We start from the raw sequence: 20,197 nt of genomic DNA, 5'->3' as shown, positions 1-20,197 counted from the left end.
ATTTATTTTTGTCTCTCAATTATTTCTTTATTATTTTAGAGTAGCGAATAATAAATGTGTATTTAACATTCCATTTGTAGGCGTGGATCGATGAACACTTCAAACTTGGGGTGTCTGTTCCCAACCCAAAATATGATCCTACATCTAACGTGCCCCGGATGTATAAATGGGAGGAACACGTCTTGAAAGGCAACAAGGCATGTGCTCTAGGAAGCACTCGTGAGCAATTGGACGGTCTGACCGAGAGAGATGTATGTATTTTATTTATTAATTTTTCCTGTGTTCTATAATACCTGACGTATGCTATAGGAATCACTCGTTAAACGTCTGTATCATGTAGGTCATTTGGGACCCATATCGTCCCTTATCGTCTGATGATGCACTACCACTTCCTGAATACTCTTTTTACACTGGTTGCATCGCGGTTAACGATATTGCCGAGCCCTATCACCCTGATAGGGTGTTAAGGCAACTTGGGTTGGTTCAAGTCATCCCTAAAGAACCGATTCGACCAAAAAAGGTGTCGAAGGATGGAGATTCTAAAAACTTTGGTAATGTGGCTTCTTATTGGGGGCGTTGGGAAGATCACCTACTAAACATGAGTGATAGACCGAAGGAGGTATCTTTGGCTCCGTGGGAGGCAAGCGCTCAGTATAACCATTGGTTCAAGAGAGTATCTCACCCGTTTGTACAAAACCCAGCTTTGTACAAATCCAATAGACCAGAACAGTACATAGGTTCGGTATCGTACTACGTGAGTATTCGATTTATCATTCTTTTGTTTTGTTACTTTTGAATTTGTAGCTATAATTTGTTACCTAATTTGTTATTAATCCATTGTTGTTTTTTTAGAGAGATGGAATTGATCGTGCCATTGTAGCGATTCAAGCGTCTGACGTTTCGTTAGGGCTTGAAATCCTAACTAATGCGAGGGCTGAAATGCCGCTTCCCGAATGTCCTCATCAACCTCAATCAGAACCCGAACCAAGAAGATCGTCTAGAAAAGCTACGGTGAAGAAATCGAGGAAATCTCAAGTGTAGTCTCGTTATTTTGAATTGCTTTTTGTGAACGATGTGTATCGTACAATTTGATCTATGTTTGAACATCGTTACTCTTGTTTTAACAAGTTTTAACATCTACCGTACATTTTGATTGTTATTCTTGTTTTTTTAACAAGTTTTAATATCTACCTTAAGTACCATTGTTCGGAAAAAAAAAAAAAAAGTACGGATCACCTAATCCGTGCCTTCCATTCTCAGGTCGCGGATCTATGGATCCGTGACGACTTTACTCTAAACGGATCCATAGATCCGTTTCCTTCTAACATGAAAATAAGAGCCCCGGTTATAAGAAGTAACGGATCTATGGATCCGTGACGACTTTACTCTAAACGGATCCATAGATCCGTCCCTTTGTGAACCATAACGGATTCAGGGATCCGTGACCTGTATGAAATTCCTGTTTTCCTGTTTCTCTTCGATTATAAACCCAAAGAAAAAAGAAGTTAAGTAACGAAGACAATTAATCATCTAAATTTATTCAAATATAAAATCAAAAACTTTGTAACTCGGTCTTTCAGTACAACTTAATCATCACTTAAATTTATCACACTACTACTTGGCTCATTCGAATTATCATGAGAATAAAATTTCTTTCCATCCTCGATTCTATCTCTAACAAGTGGAAGCCAACCCGTTGCCTCTACCGATGCATACCTAGACCATTGCGGTGCAATGGGAGGGAGTATAGAATCTTTTTTGAGTTTAACGTTCATAAAGTGACCACCGGTATATGTAATGCATGCAATTTTATAACCCTCAGAAGGTGGACCACTAAGTAAGGGTAAGAAAGTTGTCGAACAACCGTAAGACAAATGAACTAATATGCAATTGAAGCTACTCGCCACAACTATACTAGTGTTTGGGTGAATGTAGAACCAATCTTCCGGACATGTAAAATTGAAGTTGTTCGCGGCACTGTGTGTTTGATTGTAATCTCTTATTCCAAACATCTCTTTGTAGAGTGTGTTCTGATCCTCAAGTTCTTTTATGACATTTTCGCGAACTTGTTTCCAACCATCTTCTAGTGAAAACCCAAGTCCTTTACCAACGGCATGAAACCCACAATGACCATCGCCTGGCACATCTATAATGTCATCCAAGAATGGATGCATAACTGACGGAATATGTCCTTTGTATCTTTCAAAATTGGGTACGGTTGCTTTCGGTGCTTTGGTTACTTTGTTAACTTTGTTAACTTTACGTACTGTCTGAGTGGAGGGAACACATTCATCAACACACTTTGCATATTCGAAAGCAGATGGGTTCCTCTTAGTAGATTTTGCAGCTTCTTTTTCTTTTTTGCTCATTCTTCTTTGTTTCGGAGCCCCTTTTGTCTTTGTTTGTTGCAATGGCTCACACAAGTTTGTCATGACCGGAAAAGAAATTTCCCTCAACTTCTCAAGTATTGCGGTCCTCTCAGCATCATTGGATTTATCCCACATTAAATAAAGGTGCTCCATCTCATGTGATGCGTCAAGATCATTATGAATCGGCGGAGTCGGGTTAATGGATAGCTTGGTCCACTGTGGGTGAATGATGTCCTTTGGACATACCTTATCTTGTTTCATTAAAGATACCATCTCATGAGCACAAGGGAGACCATAGACATACCTTAGAACACATCCGCAATTTTGAACGTTAATATCAATCCCATTTGCACGGTCGATCTCATCTACCATAAGATCTAATGCCGCGTGCGAGACATAACCACGTAGCTCTTTAAAAAACTTGATTTGATGCCCTTCCTTCACCTTAATACGACTGTGCTCAAAAGATGTTATAATTTCACATGTCTCGGTTTCCGTCATGATATGCATAAATTCCCAGCACGTAACATAGTTACCTTCGGAGCTACATAGATATCTCTTCAATTTGGAATGAGCACCTTCCACACGATTTGTTGTAGTATTTCCCATGTGAATAACCCCGTTAGTCCATGCAGTCACAAATCTCTCTTTCAATCCCAACCAGGTATCTTGAACATAACTAACATCTTTATGATGTGTGTCTGACCAAAACTTCACAAAAGTTTCTACCGCCTCATTATAACCACTTTCAGTCTCAGCATACATGATAGCTCGAAACATTGTCATAAACACATTGAATTGTTCTTGTTTGAAATGACCTTTGACTTTGGCTACCACACACTTGTCGATGTGGAAAGTACATAGCAACCTTTGAGCATTTGGAAAGACTTCACCAATGGCGTTAATCAATGCAAGTTCACGATCGGTAATAAATACGATTGGCATTGAGTTGGGAGAAAACAACGTCCGCAAACGATTAAGGGCCCATGTGTACTGATTAGTTGTCTCCCCATCCATAAATGTAAAGGCCGCGGTGAAGGATTTCAACGTAGAAGTTACCCCGACAATCTCAAGCAATGGCTTGTTAAATCGGTTGGTTTTATACGTACAATCGAGCAATAACACGGTATGGAAACTCTGTAATAATAGAATACAATCAGGATGTGCCCAAAATAGATTTGTTACCTCATCAGTGTCTTCGTTCTTTGAAAAATGGTAGACGTAATGGTGTTCCACCAACAACTTAATGACTTGTTGCATCGGACTCCTTCCTTCTTGGTTTTCCATACGTATGTTCGCACGTGCATTGTAAATGGTTTTCAACGTTGATGTGTTATCCTTGAATTGTTCATGAATTTGAGAAAGAATTTGAGCTGGCTTCGAACCAATTTTTAATAGATGTTTCACAACAGCTTTTTCATCGGGTTTCAACCTATTCACATATGCGTGACCTAGAAGACTTTCAGCTAACTCGTGGTTATGGATTCCAGACACAACTGACACTTTCCACGTGTCATTAACCCCCGGTATTCCTTTGAGCTTGAACGGACATTGACATTTTTTGGTGCTCGATTTCCTTTTCTTTATAGGTGGTTGATGGGATTTTGGAACTAAATCCTTCTTCTCATGTGAACGAAATACTCCACTTCTTTCGCAACATAATTCTAACCGGGGTTTCTGTCCCCCTTTTCTATTACCTGACCTAGAGGTCAATACTACAAACTTATGTTTTTTCCCAATTTCTTGAGCCCAAACGATTAACTCCTCTTTAGTTTGAAAAACATCTTCAGTCACAAAATACTCACCAACATCAATACTAATAAATTGACACCCATCATTTGAAGGTCGATTTTCTTCTTCGGCATGGTACTCCTCTTCAATAGGAACAATATTAAGGTCCGGAATCTGTCAAAAGGTGAAAAAAACATAAAAAACACTTAAAGATAAAAAAAATCTTCAGGATGGAACGGACTGAACGAGTCCGGGACTTATCAGCTAATGACGGATCAGCCTATCCGTCCGTATCTACAAGATCACGGACTTCTGAGTCCGTGCCCTTTCATTTATAAACGGATAGACCGATCCGTTAGTGACTGATAAGTACCGGACTGGTTCAGTCCGTCCGCGTCACCGAAGTTTCAATTTGATTTTTTCAAAAACTCACACAACACGTATAAAAACATATAAAATAGGATCGGGGAATGGTTGTATACCTCATGAGAAACTTCTCCTTGCCCGGAATTAGGTGAAAGAGTTGGAATCGATGTAGTTGTTAAATTTTTAGAACTCTCTTCTTCCATGGTTATCTTCCTAATTTCTTTTCAAAAGATGATATAAAGAAGCTATGAATTAGATGTAACACAGCTGTATGATGAATAAATCACCCGGATTGATTTTTTCGAATAAAAGAATAGTCGCCGGTAGGTGTCGGAGACGTTGCCGTCGCCGTTGCCGGAGAATGTTGCACTCTTTTCTAGGGTTTTGTTTTGGAAGAAGAATTGATTAGGATTCCTTTTTTGTTGGAAGAAGAAGATGGAAGAAGTAAACGAAGGTGAAGGTCACCCACATTAAAAACTGGTGCTTATAGAGAACTCAAGTCAAAAATCATTGACTTGAGTCAACAATATTTTTGGATGCTAACAGCTGTTTGGTCAGGTGCCTTTAGAAGCACCCTTAGGATAAACATAATAATCTCTATTTCTACAAAGAAAAGCAAATCCTCTATACATAATATTTCCAATAAACCTTATCTCCTTTTTCTACAAAGAAAAGACGTAATGAGCTATACTTAGTCGTTGTAGACTTATAAAAAGCTATCATATATACATTACCTTACTACCAAAATAGTGAAATTGGATGGAAGTCACGCACCCACGAGTTCTATGTTTTATTGGGTGGAAGCCACGCACCCACGAGTTCTATGTTTTGATTTCTGTATCAACATTCTCTAACCAATAAATAGTAGTACTTCTCAGAGGCACGCATTGAAATTCAAGACAATGAAAACTAGCACCACTTGGACTAGAGAGAATTTAAGAATAGAGAGATTAGGTATTGAATGCGAATTGGTTTGATTGTCTTTGTCTACAAACTTGGAGATACTCTTTCGTTTCAAAAAACAATTGTACAATAAATATTTTATAGAAATGAATTCATCTACTTCAGGGGAAAAAAAAAAAGAGAATTCAGCTAACTAAATGTTACCATTTTTTTTTTTTTATCGCGGAGCTAGTTAAATTTTACCAAACTTTATTTATTTCTGCCCTTACTTCGAGAAATCAAATTAATTTGATGTGTTTTCCTTTTGTTATTTTCATAAATCAGATGGATCCTACATATTTTAGTGGAAACAATCTGTTCTGGACTTGCTGATATTGAAAACTTAAGAAAATGCGATTAGTTGTTATTAATTGGCCAGCTTTCCAAAATCCGTATGAAATTATCACGAGAAGCAATCTAACAATTCTTCTATAACAAATGGTAAAAATTGACAGTCTAATCACTCTTTAATAAATTAACATCACGACGCTTTAGTCACAAAAGTTATGTTTTCCGTGTAAGGATGATTCTCTATCCCATAGTCCACATAATCTGTCTGGGATTATTATATGACGATGTAAAGTGGAGCCATAAACAATTAGAAAACATCTGAGTTGTTAATGGTCCACACCTGAAAATACATCCTTTGCGAAATGCATATTGTTCAAATTCAAATATAATCACAAAAATACACTATAAATAATTGCATAAACAACATTATAAAGTTTATTTATATGAATGACATATATATCGAAATGTCCAGTGATATCACCATAAAATAACTTAATAAAGTTGTATTCACACAAAAAAAAAATAACTTAATCAATCGAAAATTCTACTTCATTATGAATTTATATCACCATGGATCATCTCGTGACCTACATTTACAAACTCATACATTCCTCAATTCTTTTTGTTTGTTTCTCTTTCGAGATTTCTACACCAAGTGGGTCACACCCTTAAAAGTATCAATTATCAAACACTGTCCACCGTATCTTTTACGTAACCCTAATCAAACCTAGTGTTAATAATCTGTCGGAAATTCCAATACTCATTCCATTTCCCCAACAACTTACTAATAAACCCTAGGGGCAATTTCGTCTAAAATCATAAATTTGCCCTCGAAACCGGAACAGGTTGAAATCACACGTGTGGAATGCAACGTAATGACGCCGTTACAACGGCGTTTGCATGACCATCACAACCTAAAACTCGAAGTAAACTCCATGAACCTTTACCTCCGTTACGTTTAACAGAAACCGTTTGTGTTCCGTCAACTACCGGGAATAACGTCGCCGGATTCCGTTTATTTTGACGGTTTCTGATATCTTTGAGTTCCATTTCAACCGGAGGTTTCATTACTCCAAACATACATAACTGTTTTTTCGGTTTCACCTGAGAAGAAGTTCGTAACGGGAAAACGTTTTTTCGGGAACATTTTTCTCCTGTTATTTGATCATTCCCCTTTGAACTTTGTAATTTCCGGTAATCTAAAGAGTTGTTCTTCAAAAACTTACTTTTCATAGTAGTTTGAGATCTTAGTAAATCACTATCGGAAATTGATTTCCTATGAGGATGATTCAAACTTTTCTTCTTGGAATTCAATTCCCCGATTTCTGTTTTTAGTTGATTTGATTGATAATGAGAAAAATCAGAATGAGGTGAAGATTTATAAGGTAAAAGCTTACCACAAAAGATTATATCTTCAGCTGATTTCATCTCAGAATTAAAATCGTTGAAGAATTCGAAGAAATTGTGATCTGGGTTTTCGTTCCAGGTTGAGGTAGAAACATTTTCTTGTTCTTGGTTCCAATTATCTCCATTATAATTTAATGGAAGATCACAAAAAGAAAGAGTTTCCTCTGTTTCCTCTGTTTCCTCTGTTTCCTCTGTTTGTGGTATTGAATAATGATCTTTATCATAATAAAGATCATCTTTTTGGTTTCTCTCTCTCATTAGATCTTTTGTTGGTATCATGGGTTTTTGTAGAGAGGGACTAATTTGAGGGAACAAGATCAAAAAGATTGATTTGAGAAAACTTGGAGTTAGATATGAAGACAAAGGAGAGAGAGAGAGAGGAGATTTTGGTGTTGGTTGAATAATGATAAAGATGAAAGTTTGTTATAATATATAGTACAAGAAATGGATAAAGAGAAAAGAGAGTGGTACAAATTGTTGTAAGAATTGAAGTTTAGAGAGAGAGAGAGACAATAAAGAGGATTTCTAGAGAGAGAGAGGTTAAACAGGATGATCCTGTGGAGTGGTAGACGCGTTTTTGTCTTTTTCTTATTGTTTGAGTTTCTTTTTAGTATCTAGAAGGAAGGGAAGTTGTGAAAAGTGTTCTTAACCCTTGGTTTGAAGTTTCCTCTCTCTTTATGACATGGCTTCTAGAATAAGTGAAAGGCTCTGTTTTTTGCACTCACAATTAAACTTAGAGGGTGTTTGATTTTTTTTTTAGCTCTTATAAGTGATATCACTTACTAAGTGCAATGCCGGTTATTTTCTATCATTTATAAGTGTAAGTCGTTTATTTTTCATCACTTAGAAGCGCTATAAAAATATGAATTGTCTAAATTATCCTTGCATATAACTAATAGTTAATAAACAAGTTTGAGATAGATTATGCTGAAGTATTAATGGTGTTAACATATATTTTGTTTACTAAAGTTGTAGTGAGTTTTTTTTGTGCCATAATAGATTGCGTTAGTCAAAAAACATGGAAAAATAGAAAAAGAAAGAGGTAGAGAGAGAGGGTTAAAGAAAGAGAGGAACAAAGAGACGGTCGAAATTAGTGTTGGAAGGTTGCCGAAATTATTGGTCGTCGGAGTTGATGGTGGTGAGAATGGAAGATAGAGGAAGAAGAACCAAAAAAAAATATAAAAAGTTAGTAGTGTTTGGAGGAAACAAAAGAAACGTGTTTCCTCCCAAAGCTTTGTGCCACGGAAAATTTTCTTATTTTTCCAATAAATCGACCTTTGGATGTATATGGTTTTAGGTAGTTATAGATATTTGTAAGTTTAAATCTTGTTTAGGTCTTTTTGTCTTTTTTAGCATTTTGAAAGTAAGTGCAAAAAAGTAAGCTCGAACTCAGAACTTATTTTTCCAAAACATCGACCTAAAATTACGGACCCGCACTTATTAAGTGAAAATCACTTAATAAGTGCAAAAATCAAACACCCACCTAGTCAAGTAAAATTAAGAAAGTTTGTGGACAGGAAGTTCATAAAAAATGGCAGTGGTTGTTATTTTATTTCATTTTTGTTGAAAGAACCGTGGCTGTTATTTTTTTTTTTTTTGAACGTCCGTGGCTGTTATTGGTAGACCGGAAATCATTTATGGGCTCTAAAAAATCATAATTTACCTCAGTCTGACCCATCGGTAGTTTTGGATACGTGAACTCGCCAAGTCAGGCGTAATAGTTAGGATTTGCCAATAGGAATTTTACAATCGACTTTCTGGCCTCATACCTCTCCAAATCTTTATTCACACCAAGTTGGGAATCACTAAATACCTTTAAGGGCTCAAGTAAAAGACCTAACTTGGATCCACCTTTGTGTTTTACGTCGTCCTAGAGTTCAAGGTGCGTCGAGAACTCTTGCCGACCTCCCGTTTTAAGGCTCGGTGGCAGAGCTCTTTCAGACCCTTTAGTAGATTCTCCCAAAGTTTCGTTCGTGCGTAATCAGAGTTCTGACATGTGCTGCCTAAGTCAATCGATTGACTTCTTGACTGGTTAAGGCTGACGAAGTGACTATTATTTGGCTCAGCAAGATCGACAATTACTTGGTCGTTCAACAAATGCTTATTTTGATACCGTTTATAATGTAGTTTTTATTAGAGAGAAACTATACAAATGTACTTGAACTAAAACGTTCTGATTGAGCGGATGTCATTATCCCTTCATATAATGTGTCCCCAACCCCTACAAATAGGTCATAGCTTTGCCACATATCATCCTCACCACCACGACCACACTACATTCACCACTCATTTGAGAGAGAGAAGAGAGTCAAAATATTCAAACATAAATATATACCATGGTAGCATACTTCCCCCGTTCCCTTTCTCGTTTCTCTCCAATTCGTTCAATCCAATGGGCTCTAATTTGAAAACACCTACCAAAATCTAGCATTGTACCTCTAGATTATGAGCCACACCTTAGATTATGAGCCACACCTTGAATGCATAGACTTTTTCCAATTGAACATTCTTTTTATTTAATTAATATCAATTTATGTTATGACTTAGCATCTACCAAGATACTAGAAGTTTTATTGAAGAAATGACAAGGAAATAGATAATCTAATTAGCCTACTTCTCTAGAAGGTATATGAGATAAAGTGGGGAGATCTTGATAGTGCTTTTGCTTTCGGCTTTGTCATGGCAGCTTCTTTCTTGTCATTTTCAGGAATCTCCTATTTTATAAACTAAAATTGATCGGCAGATTTTATAAGTTCAAAGATATGATAGGCCCGGAGATCCCGATACTACTTTTTAAGCTCATTGCCAAATTTTACTACGTATTTCTTTGTTTTATTTTATATGATTTGGTCATGCCTCACATTACTTTTTTAATTGACTCAGGCCACATTCGAAACAAATTTTATTCTTTAAAATCTAGCTGTGTGTGATTCATATGTCACAATTTGTAATTTGTGGTTAGCAACTAACTATGTTTTCAACACGATTATTATTCATCTTATGATTTTAATATTGTTTTTTCTTAAATATTGACTGTGATTGCTATTACAAAGGTATTGATACACTGATACAATGTGCTAATTACGATAATCGCAATTGCTGGCCTAAAGTCTAAAGAAACTACTTTATTTGTACCAAGTTCAATAATCCTACAGATTTTTGCACTTTCATGTGATCAAATCTGGGACATCCGTATTGCTGAGAAGATGACATTCATGTCTTTTTTACAGGAAGGAAGATTAATTTGATAAGGTCGTCTGACTAAGGAACGTATGTATTTATAAGTGCATTATTGGTAATCTCATAAATGAAAGAGGTTGCAAGATTCAGCATACTAAACAAACGTGTGGGGATCCCATTACATTCACGGGCAGAAGTAACTACGAATATGTTGGAACTGGAGTCGATTTTGGCTCCACTCGACTCATCAAACTCAAAAATGAAGTGCATCATTGTATTCGTCTCGTCAGCTCTTCAACTTAGAGTCAAGAATCACTCAAATCCGTTTTCGGATGAATGAGAAATTCAAATTTAAGTTTGGACGAAGATCGATTAAGTTAGGGACTAACACGTAAAAAAATACAAGTTAGATTGTGGGGCATCTGGGTGAAGCAGGCACGTCCAGATCTAGACAGTTCGCCTTCATGCTGCGGAAATGCTCCAGTCTACTGGTCGCGCGTCATAGGCATTGGGATAGCGTTGAGACGTGGCCAGAAGCGTTGGATCCACGAGATCCAACGGCGTGCATCACCTCCGCGTCGGGCTAATGGTGGGATTTCGTCAGATCTTGATCTGACAGCCATCTTGTTGATTCAATGGTAGTTTTTAAGATGGATCTAACGCCATCTAACGATGGGCGTTTCTTCCGCGATTGTTAGTCTAATCCGACAGTTTACAAGCCAGCGACAAGACCAGTTGAATAACTAACTCTTTTCAAGAGTCGTGTCCCAAAAAATCAATGGATGTGTCCCTAATGAAGTGTCTATTCAATTCCTATATAAACAATCCAAATTCATTCCAAAAATCAGTCGATTCATTTTCTTCTTCTCTTCTCTTTTGAAATCAATAGTCCAAGTGTGTCGGAATATAATTCTGATTTCAGAAATATTCTAGTATATTTAGGATTTTGAAGAAAGAAGTACCCGTGTGATTTTCGTTTAGTCTCTTCTTCTTCTGTTCTGAACTCAGTATTTCAAGTGTGTCTGGAATATAACTCTGATTTCAGAAATAGTCGGTGTATCCCGCATGCATACACCCTAACTGTTGGTATTGTTATAGGGGTGTAAGATGTCTTAAGGAAAGAATTTATTCTCGCCTTGACTACATAAATTCTTCTTCTTATCCTCCAATTTTATTTTTTATTTTTGTTTATCTCGGTCAATCCGAAAGAAGGATTTTTTATAAGTTAGTATTCTCTTATTGTATATCTTTCTATAACTTATCGAAATGACGTTTCTTAATTACTTCAGACCAAGACTCTGTCTTAATCAAGACAAGACGGAGAAAGATCAAAATAACGAATTCTAACCAGAGGAACAACAAAATATGTATGACATCAAACATGGAACGAGTTTAATCGGTTAATTAAAACGTGAGTATCGCATAAACCAATCAATTATATGTATTAGTGTAATCAAGGCTTCATCATGAAACTCTCACCAAGAGACTTAGCCACTCATAAGTTAAATACTTTTTTTCTTTGAGAAAACATAAAGGGATTTTCACATGTACATTCAATCAGAAGTGATCTCGAATGTAAAATCATGATCATAACATAGCAATAGACTTATTAACTTGTAATAGTTAGAAAGAATAAACAAGTAGTACTTAACTAAAGAAATTGTTTATCATCACTCGACCAATTACTACATTATTCAGTCATGTGTGTCGAAATTATGCATAGAAACAAGAACTCCTCTTATTTGATACTCTCCCGATAGAAATTAACAACTATGATTAATTTCATTTTAGTCCCCAATTTGTGACCAACTTACTGTTTTGGTTTTCATAAGTGTCTCGCTGTTCATTTTGGTCCCATAAGTGTTCCGTTGTTGTCAACACTTGGTTGCCCAAGTGGTTGATAGTGTTGACAATAACTCCAAAAACTCTGGAAGTCCTAGGTTCGGCTCCAAAAGGAGGTGGAATCCACTATTATTGAATTTGGGTTATCAAAGGTATAAACAGTAATGAGTTTGTCGAGCTTTAGGCTTTTCGTTGTTGGGCTTTAGCCCCCTTTAGTTATTGGTGTAACTTAGGCGGTTATCGTGCTTATCACATCTTTACGATTTATCAATGCCTTGTAACGACTAATATAGGTCGTAGTCGATTTCTCAAAAAAAAATATTTGGTTGTTCGCTCTGGCCCCCCAAGGACCACAAAAATTGAAGTCCGTCTAAAAATATTCTTAGGGGCCAAAAAAGAGTTTAACTCCCACAAAAAACTTAAAACAATAGAATCCACCTCATCCCTCTTCTCTCCTCCATCTCATCTCACCCTCTCGCCACCTCACCATCTTCTTTGAAGAAGGTATTGGCCGACCGCGGCGCTTCAAATTAGGAATCTATCAGGAATGAAATTTTTATTCCTGGTCAAATCAAGCACCAAACTAAAATAATCTAATTCCCAAGAATCACGTTAAGGGAATGCCAAAGAGATTTACGTGGTTTGGTGAGTGAAACCTACTCTAACATAAACAACGGCACGACAATGTCCACTATAATAAAGATAACAAGTTACACAAAGGATTCGTGAGAGAATGAATTAGATATCTCTAGGATTTCTATTTATATAGCCATAGAAAGTCCTAATCCCACTGCATCGTTGACCCTCTCTTTTAATCCCAAAATTTACATGGACACTCTTGATATTGATAACTGCCTTTATCAAAGCTCTGTCTCACAGACAACTAGAGGTCACCCTACTAAACGGGTACAAAATTTTTGAAAGAGGATTAATAGGTCACAAACCGGGTTAGATATCAAATATTCAAGACACTTTCAAGAACTAGTAACTATCGCAAAAAGGAAAAATAGCACTAAAGTGCTGAAAAATGCAAGAGCTTAACATGAATAATGAAAATTTACCTTCATTTAGTGTTTAATATTCAATTTTAAAAGTTGAAGTACCAAATGCCAATAATAGGGACGTGAGTTGAATAAAGGCTTCTACCAAAAAAACGGAAACAAAATGTGAAGCCCTCTAAATCATATATTCAGCAGTTGCAACTGCATCCTCCCAAAAGTAAACATCAACTGGCTCGATATATTTGGTGCAATTAGGTTATTTAATCTTGCCAACAATGTCCGAAATCACCTCATCCATATCAAGATCCTTCAACTTCTTGAAGGGGCGCTTCAGGTCCTGCAATTGAGATCAAAGAGTTAGGGGTTATGCTATTTCCGAAAACAAGTTCCAGGATAGAGTTGTAAGAACATCACAAAATTTTGCAGAAAAAACATAACTAAATTACCAAGAAAAAATTGAAAAACAAAACACTTCAAAGTTCTAAATAATTAGAATAAAACCAAGAAATGGTTGCGGATATTCAGGATCAAGACCATTAACAAGGCTCTATTGGGTGTGAGTAATTGAAAGTGGAAGTCTGGCAGGACAACCAAAATTTTGTACCCCAAGAACAAAGGAGGCTAGGATCAAGACTATAAACAAGTCTCTGATGGTAACAGACCCAGAAGATTTGGCAAGACAAGAAATAGTCTGTGGAAGAAGCTAAAAACGACTGAATTACGGGAGAAAGGGTTGGGACCGGAACCAACTACTATAATTAAAGCTAATGAAGTGAATTTTCAGAGAGGTGTGACTTCAGCATATTTGTAAAACTCAAACTGCGGATGGAATCAAGCTGTGGGAGAATAGCATCTACCCTAACTTGACTAGAAAGTTGAATAGAGCGTCTTGATGGATGATTCACTAATTGAGAAAATAATGCTCATCTGCTGATCATAAAAGGTGCTAGATAGCATCTAAAATCCCTAAATCGAAACAAAGACACTAGCAATGCTAAATTGATTAGCAACCGTTTTCTGTACTACAACCCTTAATATTTGCCTTATACTATTTGATAGACATCTTTCAGAGGCCCTTTTTAGCATCAAGGGCTAATGCTAGGAATCAGTTAGTTTGTGACTAAGGAGAAATAGTCTATGCATACATAGTGTGTCCAACGTACGGATTACTATCGTTTTGACAATGCCCTTTCTGTCCAACATTTTTTGGAACTTCATTATGCTATATCGCACTACCTTGCGGTTTTAGCTCATTAATCATGCATCTCAATAAAAACATGGGTATGCAACTTGCGTATTTTATAACTCGAAGAATATTCCCCATTCAGCATCTTATTATTTAAATAACGCATTACTCTCAAGTGTGACAAATGAGAAGATGCGTATTACTAAAGTACATATAGCAGTTAATAGAAATGATGCAACTTTTTCTTCATAGATAATACAAAATGCTCGAGGAAAGTATACCAGAAGAGTGATGAAGGCCTCTCCACCTTCCTCGCGGACCTCAAAGCATCCCCTTCTTGGCTGAAACATAATAAAAATCACCAAATTTCAAATGGGTGGGTGAATTGCAGAGTAAGAGAAAAACCATGCTTCGATTCGAATCAGTACATAAACAGTGACAAAGCTCAGAGCATATCACATAATTAGCGCCCACACTCAGCAAGGGCTTCATGGGATAAAAATAACTAACCAATAGAGGCATGTATATATAAAACTAATGTAGAGGTTGAATATTTAATAGATTTCTGAAAAAGGGAACCACGTTACCCACACATACCTTACCTGTTAATGAATATCTATTTTACCGGATAGCCATGTCTTCAGTACTAAGATTACTATTTCTATTTGAGGTAGGAAGTTATTAGCCTATTAAGTGAAGGTCTTCACCAACGTGTAAGGGCTAGAAGTCATCTATGTAGTAGAGTTTGACATATGATGAAAGAAAGATAAATTCTCTTATAGGAAATAATAGTGAAATACTTTTTTCACTTTCCTTTTGGTTTCATACCAGTATACTGAAAACAATTTTCACTGATGAAGAATTTTTATATACTTCCGGCAAAGAAAGATTCTCAAGAGTATTTCGCAGGACTAATAAGATCACCATGATCGTTAGTACATCATCCACTGCTTTTAAGCATGTCATTGTTGAATCTTATGCCATCACTAACGTCCAAACTAATCAAACACTTGTTCCTCAGATTTACCAATAAATGAATTGAGATACTAGAATGACAATTGGGATCATAATTACACTTTAATAGCTTGTGTTACTATTAATATTTATTGCACTTTGCACCATGTGTGTTACATAGGATTTAGTATAGACCAAAAATGTATTGGATTTTGGTGGAAATTCTATTTACTTAGTAAAGTAATACGGACATCTTAAATTTTTGCCTTTCATTTGAAAAAAGTAAATGAGCACTCCTACATAACAAGCTTTGAGCCTGAGGTTGGTTGTGACTAGACCAGCATCAAAGTAGGAAATATGTTCAAATCAAAGCCAGAACATGGGTTCTAAGTGCATGAAACAAATACCCATAATATCAAACTTCTCTTGATTTTGATTTCCCTTACTGTCTTTGTGGAGTAACTAACATCTATATTGATCAATACACAAAATGTGAAGTGCAATGATCATCTAACCTAGCTTACCTTTTCTGGGTTGATTACAACTTTGACTCCAGATACACCTGCCTCCAAGCCAGTCTTCACCTCATCAGCACTCTTCTTGAAGCACCTACACTGTTTGCTGGAGCGAGTGCACCATTCAGAAAATATAAGTACCATGAGAAAGAAAAAACATTGTATTGTGAAAGCATGGTAAACAAAAAAGTAGTAAATGAAAGTGGACGATCAAACAGTAGCTAGTAATTCCAGGAAACTACAAAATTGAACTAGAAAGCTTGGAGGAAATAACATAAACTGAACTACTAATTAATGCCAGTTCAACAATCCATATCATAAATCTTGTCGACTGCCAACCAAAAAAGTGCTATTAAAGCACAACTCATTTCAGAAATTTTAACAAGTAGTAATAGCTTACTTGCTGAATAAACCTTAGCTTATATCCTATATCGAAATAATTTCTTGGAAAATAAATTTCTAGAAATAGGAAATTTGCAATTCAGTTTGCTATCGCATATAATTAGATTGAAATAGGGTTTCCATCGCATTCCCATAAATGACATAGCCAACTATTCAGCCCACAAACAACTCTTATGTAACTAGACTCACAAGAACATCCAGGGTACCCAAACTAAAGCAAGGAGCTATAAGTAACAGGTTCAGCTAAGCTAAGTGTGTTATTTACACCCCATAAACGACCTTGTTAATTGGAAACGAAAACTTTTCTCACTGTAGTTCTCTTTTTAACTCTCAAGGTTAGGAAGACAAAAGATATTTGATCAAAGTTAAAGAGTAAACTTGTACTCGGAGGTCCTTCTATTGACAGGTCTCTTAAAACTCAAATCCTACTAAACTCATAAAACTTGATTTCCAGAATACCTATCAAGAGATTCGACCCTTAAGATTATTTATAGCCACAAGATCAAAGTTCATGCATAATAGAGTGATGCAAGAAGCAAGAAATGACCATGTCCCTGTACATATCAATTTAAAAAAGAAATGAAAAAGAGTGATGTAGGAAGCAAGAAACAACGAATCTCGTCATAAAAAACAGTCACACAGTCCATGCGTAACAAGCTGAATAACTAATTCACTTTTTGACCTAATATTTGTTTCTAGCAGAAATGATTAGAATATCGTGCTTTACATAGCCAGATCAAAGTCCATTACCAAACGCACGTCTACAAAATCGAGAAGTGACTATTACGTGTAATACATTTCCAAATTTGCTTTAATCTAACAGACACCTTGGTTTTATCCTTTTAGGTAGTAGATACTGTATATTGTTTCAGAGTACATCAAGAAAGCTCCAGCAGTTTCCCAATATTCAAAGAAGCATTATGTCTTACTATCCCAAATGTCTTACTCTGCAATGGTGCACAATGGGGAAAGTGTGAAACATATGTTGTGCACCACATGATTAGAAAAAGTGGTTGTTAAATATTTGATTTCAGTGAAAAATATCCTAAATCACTCATCGAAACATATAGCAAAAAACCCCAAAATTCATGGATGGGGGAACCTTATCTGAAGTGTTCAAGTGATCATCAATGGTGTATTCATCGAAAGCCATGTAATACAACAGAGTAGTGATGGAGGTGAGACAGTAAAGATGATAGTCATAACAAGTGACAATGAAAATTTTGTGTTAACATAATAGAAGTTATAACCATTTTCGTCAAGAATTACAAAATTTTTATACGGTCACAGTAATTGGTTAGTTGTGACCCTTTCTACAAAAATTAGAAATATTTTACCCTTCTGCCTCTCGTGGAACATATTTTACCCAAATACAACATATCAAAAACAAAACGTTTTTGTCCCCATCGATCTTTGCACTGCTTTTATGTAGTTTTCGTGCTGCCACATTCGTCTCAGCATAACTAATGCAACAAACATGGATGGGGAACACCTCGTGGAGCTACTTAACCAATCTCACCACACACCTAGGTCTTGTAGCATGATTCTATAGATTAACTCAAATGAAACCAAAAAGAAAAATATCCCAAAAATACTATAGAATGTTTGTTGAAAAAGGTAAATGAACCTGAAACACAAGATCCAAAACCTAAAAAGGGACCAAGTTAGCAGTCCCCTACAATCCAAAATCATCATGAATGATCAAACAAAATGAAGGAGATCAAACAGTTTTCGTTACGAAATGCATATCATAGGTATCATAAAGGTTGGAGGGAAACAAATAAACCCTGAAAAGCTAATTAGGGTTTTTTAAGTAAAGAACATGTAAGAAAGTGAAAATAACATAATGCCTTCACAATAGGGCATGTAAAACTCTATTTAGTCCTTAACCCTAAGTTATTTACCAAAAAGAACCCTTAACCTTTAGTACGGTAATAGTATTCACTGGTAAAGACAGTGAATGGACCGTATGAGTAAGAATACATCCGTAACTAACCCTAATCCAAATCCACACAACAAAAAACCTAAAATTACGGAGACAAATGAAGCATATAGAAGAAAACCAGAACAATGCTAGGGCGAAACCAGAGAATACAAAGGTAGTGAAAGAAACTAGTTTACCAGTGTTCAATAATGATAGTCTTGGTGAAGTTATCGTCTTTCTCAGTATCTTTTGATTCTTCCGGCTCGTTAGCTTCATCCTCTTCTGGCTTATCTTCAACTTTAACCTCTTCTTCTTCTTCTTCTTTAACTTCTTCTTTCTTTGATGACTTTTTAGCTTTCTTCTTTGCTGGTTGTTTTACCGGCACAGAGACCGCCGGAGCTGCTACTGCTCCAGTTGAAGCAGCCAATGAAGAGCTTCTTGTGACTCGGCGAGTCACTGTCTGATTCGTTACTGCATCAACCTTTGGCGTGTCAACTGAGTCATCTCGTTTCGATTTCCTCGGCGCCATTGATAAACCTCTTTCTCTCTCTCTCTCTCTCTCTCTCTCTCTCACTACTTCTTCTTCTCTGGTTTTGGTTTTGGTGAGTTCAGAATTTATGTCCTGAAATGAATAAAACCTTTCAGTTCCTCCGTCACTCGATTTTTTTCCCGCTCTTTTTACTCTTACCGGAAAGATGACGTTATTTTTTATACACTCACTTACAAAAGTAGGTGATTCTTACCCTCATCACTGACCGTTGGATTTTCTACAATGAAAATCTTTGACGTACGATATTGAGAGATGTATAATGTAAGTGTTAGAACCTACCTTTACATTTACAATATGCTAGATATTGATGTGTTTGGGCACTCTTGTCAAATGATAAGACTGAAGTTGATTTGGAAGTTTAATAGGTATCCACAATTGGTCTCCCAGTGTTGACTAAGTTTATGGTATAAATTATAAATTCTTTATATTTTTCACAACCAAATCTCAATATCTAAAATAGATTATACTCATTTTAAGTTTTTACCATTAAAAAAAAAAGTGTTATATCTTGTTGCTTGTAGGTGACGTCACCCACTTTCCCAAAATTTTTTCCTCTCTCTCTTTTTTCCTCTCAAACCCTAACCGACTAAGTGATCTCTAGAACAACCTAGTAGATCATCTATCCAGATCGGAATCTTTAGAATCATCAATTAGTGTTATCTAGAAAACACTAACCTAAGGTGATCAGATCGGGTTTCAACACCTTAGTTCTCAATCACTAATCGAGACGAATCAGTAAAGACATGCTCTTTGAGACACAACCCTGATCGATCAAGAAAGCCAGCGAAGAAGACACTGCTAGCAACGCCTCTTCCAATCCAGGGAAGAAACAACAAACCCTTCCAATCCAGGGAAGAAACTCCCTTTACCCTATTTTCTGATTTGAAGTTTAAATCTCTTGCATGTTTGTTTCTCTAGAAGTAGAAATCCCTTAGTCTGGTTTTGATTTGCTCTTGCTGGCTTTTGGTTTAGATAAATGAAAGCTTTGCTTTAGTTTTCCAGATTTGGGCTTTTATTACTAATCCTTGGTGGTACCTTAGAATTTATAGTTTAGGGGCATTTTAGAAGCTTGATATTAGCCTGGTTTCATAGTTTCTTTTGGGCATCATATTGTTGAATCTCTTTAGTTCTTCTATCACTTCTTGTTTATAGAACTTAAATCAATCTCTAAGGGGAGACCCCTTCCAACCTTTACATCTCTATTTTACACCATCTCTTGAGAACAATAGAGATGGAGAAAAAATCTAGTTTCTGAATTTCGATTCCATCTGTCTTCAAGTCATGTTGAACCTTTACGCCTACCTCAATCTTAGCATTTTTGCTAGTTACATAGTGTTAACTTGTAGTCGACATACTGACGATCAAGTTGAACGGCTATCCATCCTAGTTTCACCCATCTTTAACCCTATGCAGTTTAGGAACATTATTCGTACAATTGCTGGGCACTTCTGTCTCTCAACCAAACCAGAAATAAAAAGCATTCATCTCAACTTTCCCTTCGATCATGGACGACACAATATTTCGAACATCAATCTCC

The 20,197-nt window shown here is 36.3% G+C and overlaps 3 protein-coding genes across 3 annotated transcripts; all 3 read right to left on the bottom strand.

Moving 5' to 3' along the window:
- Positions 1 to 1,586: 1,586 nt before the first annotated feature.
- LOC147556476 (PKS-NRPS hybrid synthetase cheA-like) lies at positions 1,587 to 5,030 on the bottom strand. Its single transcript, XM_086658648.1, has 3 exons — positions 4,583 to 5,030; positions 2,616 to 4,274; positions 1,587 to 2,270 (listed from the first exon to the last, which is right to left on the bottom strand). The coding sequence occupies exons 1-3, from the start codon at positions 4,667 to 4,669 to the stop codon at positions 1,587 to 1,589; spliced, it is 2,430 nt and encodes an 809-aa protein (XP_086514774.1). The 5' UTR covers positions 4,670 to 5,030.
- Positions 5,031 to 6,156: 1,126 nt separating this feature from the next.
- Positions 6,157 to 7,563, bottom strand: LOC147556475 (uncharacterized). The gene has a single exon (XM_086662934.1). The coding sequence runs from the start codon at positions 7,383 to 7,385 to the stop codon at positions 6,552 to 6,554; it is 834 nt and encodes a 277-aa protein (XP_086519060.1). The 5' UTR covers positions 7,386 to 7,563; the 3' UTR covers positions 6,157 to 6,551.
- A 5,608-nt stretch (positions 7,564 to 13,171) lies between these two features.
- On the bottom strand, positions 13,172 to 18,756 carry LOC147556474 (uncharacterized). Its single transcript, XM_086664383.1, has 4 exons — positions 18,308 to 18,756; positions 15,794 to 15,890; positions 14,597 to 14,656; positions 13,172 to 13,466 (listed from the first exon to the last, which is right to left on the bottom strand). The coding sequence occupies exons 1-4, from the start codon at positions 18,637 to 18,639 to the stop codon at positions 13,386 to 13,388; spliced, it is 570 nt and encodes a 189-aa protein (XP_086520509.1). The 5' UTR covers positions 18,640 to 18,756; the 3' UTR covers positions 13,172 to 13,385.
- Positions 18,757 to 20,197: the final 1,441 nt, after the last annotated feature.

Source organism: Eschscholzia californica, unplaced genomic scaffold, assembly GCF_041429995.1.
Source record: "Eschscholzia californica isolate CP2 unplaced genomic scaffold, dmEscCali1.0.p SCAF_2, whole genome shotgun sequence".
In the NCBI taxonomy this organism is placed as follows: Eukaryota; Viridiplantae; Streptophyta; class Magnoliopsida; order Ranunculales; family Papaveraceae; genus Eschscholzia; species Eschscholzia californica.
The sequence above is the reverse complement of the archived record's forward strand: the minus strand, read 5'-3'. Positions and strand labels throughout refer to the sequence as shown.

What these genes read in the sequence shown, in the direction of transcription:
- LOC147556474 (XM_086664383.1), bottom strand. Translation starts at nt 18,639, where the DNA reads ATGGCGCCGAGGAAATCGAAACGAGATGACTCAGTTGACACGCCAAAG. An exon ending in ACTATCATTATTGAACACTG is followed by an intron (nt 15,891 to 18,307) that starts GTAAACTAGTTT and finishes CACTCGCTCCAG; the next exon opens with CAAACAGTGTAGGTGCTTCA. An exon ending in TTGTAATCAACCCAGAAAAG is followed by an intron (nt 14,657 to 15,793) that starts GTAAGCTAGGTT and finishes ATTATGTTTCAG; the next exon opens with CCAAGAAGGGGATGCTTTGA.
- LOC147556476 (XM_086658648.1), bottom strand. Translation starts at nt 4,669, where the DNA reads ATGGAAGAAGAGAGTTCTAAAAATTTAACAACTACATCGATTCCAACT. An exon ending in AAGGAGAAGTTTCTCATGAG is followed by an intron (nt 4,275 to 4,582) that starts GTATACAACCAT and finishes ACCTTTTGACAG; the next exon opens with ATTCCGGACCTTAATATTGT. An exon ending in CTTTAATGAAACAAGATAAG is followed by an intron (nt 2,271 to 2,615) that starts GTATGTCCAAAG and finishes CCCTCCACTCAG; the next exon opens with ACAGTACGTAAAGTTAACAA.
- LOC147556475 (XM_086662934.1), bottom strand. Translation starts at nt 7,385, where the DNA reads ATGATACCAACAAAAGATCTAATGAGAGAGAGAAACCAAAAAGATGAT.